The sequence below is a fragment of the Mastigoproctus giganteus genome, chromosome 8 (assembly GCF_048544385.1).
Source record: "Mastigoproctus giganteus isolate SK-2022 chromosome 8, ASM4854438v1, whole genome shotgun sequence".
In the NCBI taxonomy this organism is placed as follows: domain Eukaryota; kingdom Metazoa; phylum Arthropoda; class Arachnida; order Uropygi; family Thelyphonidae; genus Mastigoproctus; species Mastigoproctus giganteus.
This window is the reverse complement of record NC_143582.1, coordinates 2612918-2625019: the sequence shown is the minus strand read 5'-3', so window position 1 is coordinate 2625019 and position 12102 is coordinate 2612918. Positions and strand designations below refer to the sequence as shown.

Sequence of the window (12102 nt, the reverse complement as noted above, 5' to 3'; positions counted from 1 at the left end):
AACACTTGAGCCTAAACTTGTGCATCACAGAAGAGTTGGAATCCCCAATGATGGAAAGCACTGGTCAAACAGGATGTGGCTATTGCTAGAAACTCTACTAACAGAGAAACTGGAAATATATTGTGCAAAAGGATGGGTGGTATTAATAGGGGCAGTGTATACCTGCCAGTTGCAAAAGTTGATGTTATAGAACAGTTATCTCCTAAAGACATAAAAGGTGATATTGTTATAATAATAATATTAAGAATAGGTGATCTGAGGATTTACTTAACATGTAGAGAGCAATGTTGAGAAAAAAGCCATTCTTTACAATTAAATTTGTAAATTGACTGGAATTTTGCCCAGATATTCAAAATTCCAGCCTTCTCCCCTTGATCCTTTCCATTGGGAGCCTTCTCAATGGAAAGGATCAAGGGGAGAAGGTAGATTTATGGTAAGTAGATGCTAACAGTTTAACAGCAGCTGCAAGCAGAGATGAAATGGCAAAAAATAGGTGCACATATACTAGTTTTAGATCAATACTTGGAGTATAGTAAATAAATTTGGTGAACTTCACTTACAGTAAAATGTCAATAAAACAAGCACCAGAGTAACAAAATATTCAATATGCTGATAAATAGGCACACACAGAGAGGAGAGTAGGGGATTTACAGTAATTCTACAAACTTAAAATTTAAAAAAATGTTTTTATTTTATTAATTTATCTTACTGATTTCTTATAGGTCAGAATCAACTTACTGCTTTTTAATCCTGAGATTTGCACATAGACACACAAACCATATACAAACACAAGGGTGGGGGTTACCATGCACTTTGCTCACAATAGTTCTCAATAGTTGCTGCTGTCACACAATTGAGGCATCAGCAGTATTGAAATTGTTTGCAGCTGTGTGAATTATCATTGTTTATACTGCATCATCTGACAGCTCCACACTTCTTACAGTTTTATAATTTATAAAATGGAAGAGACTTTTACAATAATAATGTTTTTATTTTTTCACAGTTTTTTCGTGAAATAAGCATTAGCATTAGTAGAGCAAGCATATAAAAAACATTTTTAAATTTTTGATTTTTCATTAAAATACAAAATTACATTAGCATACGATGCAAGAAAGCAATCTTATGCAGCATTAACCCCCAAAAAAAAAAAAAAAAAAAACACACTCCGATTTCACGCCTCCATTCGTTCCAAATACCTGTCCAGCTCAGCCTTAAATTTATTTAGGATATCAATTTCCACAACAAAAGATGGAAGTCTGTTCCACCAATCAACTACATTTAATAAGTTTCCTTCATTATAATTAGTTTGTAATATGTAACTACTATTCTGATTTTTAAAATTTTTTTTTACTGTGTTTCAGCATAACAAAATTCAAACAAATACATTTTGCTCACCAACACATATTCGTTATACTGATTCTTCAAATAGGCCTCTGGGATTGGGAATGTTCTGATTCATAATAACTGCAATAATACACCAACCATACAACTTTATTAAAATAGGAATAATATAGTATAAGACCAGATCAAATTAAAATGATAAAATAAAATAAACTGATTGTACAATAAAAGCAATAAGATAAAATAAAAATAAAATATAAAGAATAGCAATTACACTATACAGAATAAAAGTGATAAAACAAAACATGTGGAGGGTACCTGCTCCTACAGTAACACATGCTGCGAGCCGTGATCCTGCAGTTATTTAAGGATGTGCCATGACTTTTTTATTCGGTTTTATCACTTTTATTCTTTATAGTGTAATTGCTATTCTTTATATTTTATTTTATCTTATTGCTTTTATTTGTACAATCAGTGTATTTTATTTATTTTATCATTTTAATTTGATCCGGTCTCATACTATATTATTCCCATTTTAATAAAGTTTCAGTTATAATGGTTGGTGTATTATTGCAATCATTATGAATTCATTATACTGACGCGTCACTGTATTAGTTAATTGATTGAATATGGATATTGCCTGGTTATTGTGAAACTCAGACGTAGCAAATTCAGAATTTGAATATGGTGATACAATGTGTACAAAAATAAGACTTTTACCTTTGGAGGGGGGGGGATTATTATGCTCTTGGTTAAAAAAACACAAAATCGAAGGCAGCACACCTAATTGACATGGGTAGCCAGTGTAATTCTAAGTGCAGTTTGGTGTTATGTAAAGCACTGGGAAAATAAACGTGAAAGTAGGAGCGTGCAATTGACTTTCATAAGTATAATAATCAACTATACAGAGATATAGAGTGGATGCATACATCCCAATATGATATAAAGAGGAATTTTAATTTAGTATAGCTCAGTGTATGGCTAATACTGAGTATTAGTATTAGCTACACTGCAAGAAAGCTATAGGCTTTTGCTGCAATAGCCAAACAAATTAATTAATTAACGAAAATATAGATAACTAAATAAAAATATCTAAAATTAAATAATAAAATTCACAATAAAAATAAGAACAATCTGTGCCGCTATCTCTTTCTTTTTTTCTTTTATTGAAACCCTAACATGAGAGGTATTAGAACCTGTATACAACTGTACTGGTTGAAGGTTGAGAAGATAAAAGAAGATACTTATTGATATTAGACTTGAAATTCTGTAGATTGCAATTTTCAGGAAATACATATGAATGGAGGTCTGATTTGGAACAAGAACATACCACTGAAGTGTAGGAAGGTTATATACCAGATCTATTATGTATCAATTGTGGCATATGCATCTGGAACTTGGACTATGAGGAAAGAGGAAGAAAGCAGAATGCAGGGGACAGAAATGATGTGATTAGGGAGAGAATTCAGGCTAAAAAACTTCAGAATAGGATTGAAAGGTCCCGTCTGAAATGGTTTGGACATGTCAAGAGGATGAATGAGAGGTTTTGCCAAGAAGGTTTGATTTACAATTAAGGAACAAAAGACCAAGGTGGAGACCAAGAATGAGGTGGCAGGACATGATAAAGATCATTACGAGAGGACGAAACTGGATTGAAATCAACAACAGAGAGAAGTACACAGACAGGGCATGGAGGTGAGGCTTCATATGTCAACCTGTGGAATAGTAGAATGATCACAGATGACATATGAATGAAGGTTGTTCAGGAAAACAAAAGTTGAAGAAATAAATGAGGAAGAAAAGTTAGTTCTATAAGTTTGAAGCTGCATAGTAAAAGGATGGTGACTGGTTGCAGAACACTTTCAAACTGGTTTGGCAGAAGGAGCAGGAATTATAGAGGCCAATTCAGAAGAAGAGTGCCCATGGAAGTGTCTATAGAAAAGGCATGCAGCAGAAACAGAATGTCTATGAGAGACACATTCTGTTTCTTCCTTTGCATCTAAAAAAAAACCCAGTTTTTTTTTAGATGCAAAGGAAGCAAAATTTGTGATGTGCTTATGCCAAGAGAGATTAGAAGTCAGGGATATGTGATTTTGCCTAATAGAGAAATGTGATCTTTTCTAGAAATCTGAGTGTTGACAGTACAGCAGCAGAAGAATCCTTTTTACGAGATACAAGACAGCACTGAGTTTCAGAAGGATTGAAATTAACTAAATTATCTTTGCCTCACTGAAAAATTACATCGAGATTGACATTTAAGGAATTGGTAGTGGATATTCGAGAAGTTGAAGCCATTTGTGGAGGGCAAGGTTTCTCAAACTGGAAGGGGAAATGCATGTGCTATCATCAGCAAACTATGAATAGGATTTCTGGTCAATGGGAGGTCATTATTTTTTTTATTATTAGCATAGGCATGCAATGCAAGAAAGCAAACTTATGCAGCAACAGCCAAAAAAAAAAAAAAAAACCTCCTCCTTTCCTTCGTTACAAATACCTGTCCAACTCAGCCTTAAATTTATTTTGACTATCAACTTCCACAACAAAGGATAGAGGTCTGTTCCAATGAAACACCCGCTGGCTAAAGGCAAATTTCCGTACTTCTATTCTACAACTGTCTTTCCTCAATTTGAATCTATGCCCCCCCTCAGGTTCTTAATCTGAGCAAGGGGAAGAATCCCATCAGCATTCAGCTTGCTCAACCCATTCATGGCCTTATACACCTCAATCAGATCACCTTGCAGGGGCCTACTATACTACTTGTGTATTAATACACAAGATGAAATGAGTGGGAGAAAAACTGAACCCTTGGCGAACAACTCTGCATTAACGGAGGCTAATGCAAGTGCTGCAACCAGTCCGCATCCTTTTACTGTCTGACTTCGAACTCGCAGAGCAACGTTTCTTCTTCCTCATTTACTCCTTCAGCTTCCATTTTATGGAACAACCTTCCTTTATACATATTTTCTGAAAATTACAATCTAGAGAAATTCAAGTCTAATGTCAACAAGTATCTTCTTTCATCTTCTCAACCTTCAATCCATGTATGGTACTGTAGCTAAGTACTATAGGTTCTAATGCCTCTCATGCTTGGGGTTTTCATTAAAAAAAAAAAAATTCTTTCCAGATGTATAAACTATTTCAATAACATAATCATTAACAATTAAAAATATATTACTAGAAATGGTAGGGTACTTACATCAACAAAACCGCCTCGTTCTTTTACTGCTATGTATAAACGATAAAGATCCAAGGGCTGTTTACTAATAGTTGGGCACTGAGAAATTGGAGTACCACGTTCATCATTATACATAATCAGCTTATCCAGGAAGATTCTTCTATCAGGCTCATCAGACATATCATATAACTTCAACAAACCATCAGGGCGCTAAAAGACAAAACTACAGTCAGTCTGAAATGCTATGTTTAATTAATTATCATCTCATTTTATAAGGAACAGAATTAATTTTCAAATTAGGACATTGATGAGCAAATAGAAATTTGCTTTAAAATATTTTTCAATATTATTAGAAAAATTTTATTCCCTCAAAATATAAATTGAATTTATATTTTAAGGAATAGAATTTTTCCTTCCTAGTAAATTTTAATTTTAAAAGCTAACATTACCTTAACCACTAAAACACCTGTTCTGACTTGACCGTATACACTACAGATATGATGGTTCAAACAACCTGCTGTATCTGGTACATGCAGTCCACTTCAATGTTTCTGTTTTGTTTTAGACATTAAATTAATGCCCAACCACATTAGCAGTACAGGATTTGCCTATAAAATGTTTTATTCTTCTATAATCATAATTTTGCTATTGTTCAATATATAATTTTATTTTTATCACTTCAGTAATAGCAATATGCTGTACTTTTTTTTTTTTTTTTTGAATGCATGTGGGAAGATTACTTTGATTGGATTTCTTTGTGAACTAATCAAATGACAAATAATACACATCCATACTGATTATTGTACCTATTGGCAAAGGCCAATAGAGCACACAAAAAAGCCCAGCAATAATTTAACTTTCAGGTTTTTATGGCACATCACTGTTAAGGGCAAAATGTGTCACACAAATTTTTGAAAAATACATTGAGAGGGTTAAAATTTTTTTATAACAAACAAAATCAAATATCATAGTGCTTTTAAACTCTCTGGCTTTTAAACAGCCAGAGACTTCCTTAGAGGGGCGTGATATCTAAATTCGCAGATCATGTAAAGATTGATAGAGTAGTTAACGATCACCGCCAAGTAGAGCTTCTTCAGAGTGACCTAGATAGACTTCAGGAATGGTCAGAAAAATGGCAGCTATGCTTTAATCCAGCAAAGTGTAAGGTATTGCACCTGGGGAACAGCAACCCCAAAATAACTTGCAGAGCTAAACTTGGCGGAGCTAAACTAAATCCGGTAGTGGAGGAAAGGGACTTGGGTATTACGATAAGGTTCAGACATGAAGGTCTCCAAGCATTGTAGACAGTTTGCAAGGAAGGCCTATTGTGTCCTATCAATGATTTATCGAACAATTGCGAGTAGAGATAAGGGCATCATAATTCCATTATATAAGGCTATTGTGGTCTACCACACTGGGAATACTGTGTTCAAGTATGGAGACTGCACCTAAAGAAAGAAATTCTGCTTGTTAAAAGGGTCCAAAGCACCCATATGAGGAAAGAATTACCCTGGTGACAAGGCAACAAAGTCTATCTTGATATGCAGATCTCCGAGGGAATCTCTTTGGCAAAAATACTAAATGGGCAGCTGGCAGTACAATGAGCATGATATTCAACTGGGCTTGAAAATGATGTTCATGCAGGATGGTCTTGCAGAGAAACCATTATTAATGTCTCTAATGGTGGAAGCAGTTGTTCCTAGGAAAGGATCCAAAAGATATGAAGTAGGAACTTTCACTTTCCTGATTTAGCAAATGCTTGCTTATTTATGGGTTTGTACAAACATCAGCAACTGTGGCTCTAGAGCACCATGCCTAAGTTGGGGTAAAAGAAAGTGCTATCAACTGAATACTATTTATTATACATCAATTCTTTTCAGGAATTTAAAAATGGTTTCCCAAACCATTTGATTTTCTTACTTTCTGATCTGTAGATACACCAAATTGTTGCACATAAACCAAATTGTCATGGCCACCATCTTAGTCTTTCACCAAATTGCAAAATGTTATGCACCAAATGGATTGCCATACACTGAAGTGTCATATGACAAACTGTCTTACACCCAACTTACATGATCCCACGCATAAATAATAAAATAAACTTATTTGAGTCCTTCCTCGTGGCGGTATCTATCTAGCTGACCTTTGAATTTCAAGCCTCCACCACCCATGGAAACAACTTATTTCAGTAGGCTTCCTGACTAAAAGAAAACTTGCAATCCAGTCTAAACAACTTCGCTCATAATTTGAATCTATGGGCCCTGGTTCTGGAGTCATTAATGACAGTGAAGCTTTTCACCATAATGCATTTCACTTTCACTTCCCAGAATCTTATAAACCCCAACAGTGTCCTCTCAGGTGTCCAGTTTCCAAGCTGTGTAGCCCCACATATTCAGACACTCGCCATATGGACCTTGCCATACTCGCCACAATTTCAAGTGTGGTCTTACAATTGCTTTATATGATGGGAGTATGGTCTCCTTATCTCTACAAGCAAATGTTCAATAAATCATCGATAGGATACCATGAGCCTTCCTTGCTACCTTTCTAAACTACTTGGAGAACTTCATGAGAACATCATGGAGAACCTCTCTTGGTAAGAGGATCCCTTCACTCCCCTCACCAATCTTGTTGCCCTTCTCTGTACACGTTCAAACAAATCTACATCCTTCCTAAAATGAGGCCTCCAGACCTGTACGCAGTACTCAAGGCGTGGCCTGACCATTGCCTTATACAGAGGGACAATCACCTCCTTTTCCCTGCAAGCAAAATTCCTATATATATCATTGACAAAACCCCGTGACCTGCCCTGTCAGCCTGTCTACATTGCTCAGAAAACTTCATATCTGACTACACAATTACTCCCAGGTCTTTTTCATTTTCTACCACCTTAAGTGTAGTACCACACAGTTGGTACATTTCTCTGGGGTTACTTCTACCCATATGCAGTACTTTGCATTGGTCAAGGTTAAACTTCAGTTTCCACTTCTCAGCCCATCTGCCCAAATTTTCTAGATCCTGTTGCAGTAGCACACTGCCATTACTGTCATTAACAACTCTGGCAACCTTTGTATCATCTGCAAACTTCGACACTAAGCCTGATATACCTTCATCAATATCATTGATAAATATACAAAACAACAGAGGACCCAACACCGAACCTGGTGGGACTCCACTAATAACATTAGTCCACGAAGAGCAGCACCCATTGATTACCACCCTCTGTCTTCTCCCACTCAACCATCCTTTTATCCATTGTAGTAACTTACCCTTAATACCATTCTACTCCAATTTGTACAATAGTCTTCCATGTGCAACAGTGTCAAAAGCTTTCCTGAAATCCAAATATATGATATCAAAATTATTTTTTGCATCCAGTTCCTTTATAACCACATCATAATATCCTATCAAATTTGTCAGACAAGACTTTCCCTTAACAAACCAATGCTGTGTCTGAAATATTTTGAATATTGAATATTTTGAATGAATTGAATGAATATTTTGCATCGACATTCACACATGAGAAGTTATTCAGCGAGTGGAATGCCAGAGATGTATTCAACTCTAGCAGTAAGCTACAGAATCTTGAAATAACTGGGAGTAAAGTGGAGGAGAAACTGTTGAAGATAAACACAAGAAAGGCACCCGGGGTGGATGGGATCTATCCAGTTATATTAAAGGAGGCAGCAAAGGAAGTAAGCAAACCCTTAGCCATAATTATGAGAGCTTCCTTGGACTCAGGGGAGGTACCCATAGACTGGAAATGTGCAAATGTGACCCCAATTCACAAAGGAGGATCAAAGGCTGACACAAGTAATTATAGACCTGTGAGCTTAACTTCTGTTCCAGGAAAATTAATGGAGGCACTGGTTAAAGAAGCACTGCAGGATCATTTAGACAAGACTTCAGTTATAGCTCAGACACAGCATGGTTTTGTTAAGGGGAAGTCTTGCCTGACCAACTTGATTGGATACTATGATGCAGTCACAAAAGAACTGGATGCAGGGAATAACTTTGATATTATATACTTGGATCTTAGAAAGGCTTTTGATACTGTTGCACATGGAAGACTGCTACACAAATTGGAGCAGTGTGACATTGGAGGCAAATTGCTGCTATGGATAAAGGGGTGGTTGAGGGGGAGAAGACAGAGAGTGGTAATCAATGGACACTGCTCATCGTGGACTGATGTTATTAGTGGAGTCCCTCAGGGCTCAGTGTTGGGTCCATTATTGTTTTCTGTATTTATAAATGATATTGATGATGGTATATCGGGCTTAATGTCCAAGTTTGCAGACGATACAAAGGTTGGCAGGGTTGTCAAGGACACTACTGACACTATGCTGCTGCAACAGGATCTGGAAAGGTTGAGCAGATGGGCTGAGAGGTGGCAAATGAAGTTTAACATTGATAAATGTAAAGTACTACACATGGGAAACAGCAACCCCAGAGCAACGTATCAACTCTGTGGTACTACACTGACAGTGGTAGAGAATGAAAGAGACTTGGGGGTGGTTGTGCAGGCAGATATGAAGTTCTCTGAGCAGTGCAGAAGGGCTGCAAGAGTAGCTCATGGAGTATTGTCAATGATATACAGGAATTTTTCCAGCAGGGATAAGGAGGTGATTATTCCATTGTATAAGGCGATGGTCAGGCCACACCTAGAGTACTGTATACAGGTCTGGAGGCCTCATTTCAAGAAGGATGTAGAGCTGCTGGAACGAGTACAGAGAAGGGCAACAAGATTAGTGAATGGAACAAAGGGGTGCTCTTACGAAGAAAGGCTTAAGTTTTGCAAATTACAGTGTCTGGAGACTAGGCACCAGCGAGGTGATCTGATAGAGGTGTATAAAGCCTTGAATGGTTTAAGCATGCTCAATGCTGATGGGATTCTTCCTCTAGCTTAGAAAAAATCACCTGAGAGGGCATAAATTCAAATTGAGGAAAGACAGATGTAGGATAGACGTGCGGAAATTTGCCTTTAGCCAGCGGGTGGTTGGTTGGTGGAACAGACTTCCATCCCTTGTGGTGGAGGTTGATAGCCTAAATAAGTTTAAGGCTCAGCTGGACAGGTATTTTGAACGAACAGAGGGGTGAAGTGGAAGTGGGTTTTTTTTTTTGGCTGATGCTGCATAAGCTTGCTTTCTTGCATCAAATGCCTCTACTAATGCTAATGCTAATATTGCTGCAGTCTTGAAGGATGCTCTCATAATTATGGTTAAGGGTTTGATTAGTTGCTTTGCCACCTCCTTTAATATAACTAGATAGATCCCATCCACCCCAGAAGCCTTTATGTTTAACTTCAACAATTTCTCCTCCACTTTCCTCTTAGTTATTACAAAATCATTAAGCATCCTGCTACAATTTGATAACCTTCTGCCATTTTCAAACATTAATAACTCCTCATGTGTGAATGTAGATGCAAAATATTCATTCAGTTTGTTTGCTATCTGAGCAGGATCATCAACAGTCAAACCATTGATATCAAGTGGACCAATCAGATTCATCCCCTTCCTTTTAGAGTTTATATAATTAAAGAAATCCTTGCTGTTTTTCTTAGAATTTTTTGCCAAAGATTTCTTGTAATCTGCCTTCGCCTGCCCAACCTCATCTGTGACCTGATTACAGACTAGCTTATATCTGCCACAGGCTTCTGAGTCGCTTGATAATTTATATGCATCCCTTGCATTTTTCTTCTGTCACGAGTCTCATTAGTTCATTTGATAACCATTTAGGCCTAAACCTTGAACAATATTTCTTAATAGGTATGAAACTTTTAGTAGCATCCACGATTAATTCCTTGAATGCTTCCCACTTAGAATTTACTGTTGGTAACATCATCAGTTGATCCCATTGTACAGAATTTAAAAACTGTCTGTCACCACCGTACTCACCTTTACGGAAGCAAAAAATCTTTCCTTTACCCCTGATGGTAATTATATATCTTTAAGTAAATCCCACATCATACACTGTGATCACTGCTGATAACCAGATCAAGAGTATTACCCTCTCTGGTTGCCTCTCGAACATGCTGCTGCAGTAAACAATCATCCAATAAAAACACAAGTCTTATTAGTGTGTGAGTGACCAACCACAAGTTCCAGTCAATATCTGGGAAGTTAAAATCCCCAATTATAAGACATTCTGATTTACTAGCCCACTATTTCTCTGTACAATTGTTCATTGTATTCATTCAAGTCATTAGGCCTATAACGCACTCCTACTCTTATTTTTACTTTTGCAGTGCTTATGTCACACCAAACTGACTCAGCAGTGCACTGTTCATCTATATCAACTGGATGCACTTCTTTTGATGTGATGCAACATAGCAAGCTTATGTTGCATCACAAGCCAAAAAAAAAAACATTTCACACAGCCAATGACTCGAAACATTTGTCCAGTTTCACCTTCAATTTATTTAAGCTATCAACTTCCACAACAACAGATGAAAGTTTGTTTCAGCAATCGCCCGCTGGCTAAACACAAATTTTCGCACATCTATTCTATAATTGTCTTTCTTCAATTTGAATTTAAGCCACCTCAGAATCGTAATCTGAGAAAAAGGAAGAATCCCATCAGAATTGGGCCTGTTCAAACCATTCAAGGCCTTATACACCTCAATCAGATCACCTTGCAGGTGCCTAGTCTTCAGACGCTGCAATTTGCAAAACTTCAGCCTTTCTTGGTAAGACCATCCTTTCGTGGTCCTCACCAATCTTGTTGCCTTCTCTGTACTCGCACAAGCAACTCTACATCCATCTTAAAATGAGGCCACCATACCTGGGTGCAGTACTCAAGGTGTGCCCTAACCATTGCCTTATACAAAGGAATAATCAACTTTTCCCTACTAGCAAAATTCATGTATATCACTAACAATATCCCATGACCTGCTGTGGAAACCTGTCTACACTGCTCAGAAAATTTCATATCTGACTGCACCATTACTCCCAGGTCTTTTTCATTTTCAACCACCCTAAGTGTAGTAACACACAGTTGATACGTTCCTCTAGGGTTACTTCTACCCATATGCGGTACTTTGCATTTGTCAAAGTAAAACTTCAGTTGCCACTTCTCAGCTCATCTGCTTAAATTTTCTAGAACCTGTTCAGGAGCACACTGCTGCTATAACTGTCATTAACAACCCTGCCAACCTTTGTACCATTTGCAAAATTCAACATTAAGAATGATGTACTTTCATCAATATCATTGATGAATATACAAAACAAGTGGCACAACACCGAACCCCGGAAGACTCTACTAGTAACATTAGTCCACGAAGAGAAGCATCCATTGATTACCACTCTGTCTTCTCCCACTCAACCATCCTTTTATCCACTGTAGCAACTTACCCTTAATACCATACCGCTCCAATCTGTACAGTAGCCCTCCAAGGACAACAGTGTCAAAAGCTTTCCTGAAATCCAAGCATACGATATCAAAATTATTTTTTTTTGCATCCAGTTCCTTTGTAACCACATCACAGTATCCAATCAAATTTGTTAGACAAAAACTTTCCCTTAACAAACCCATTCTATGTCTGAATAATTAGTGCAGTCTTGTCTAGATGATCCTGTAATGCATATTTA

General features: G+C 37.1%; 1 protein-coding gene across 1 annotated transcript in view; it reads right to left on the bottom strand.

The window, feature by feature from the left end:
• Positions 1–12102, bottom strand: part of LOC150081198 (trithorax group protein osa-like) — a 199878-nt gene that overhangs the window by 113643 nt on the left and 74133 nt on the right. The window contains exon 4 of the mRNA XM_090379370.1: positions 4538–4726. Coding sequence (XP_090235496.1) covers positions 4538–4726 — 189 coding nt within the window. The remainder of the gene's footprint in view (positions 1–4537; positions 4727–12102) is intronic.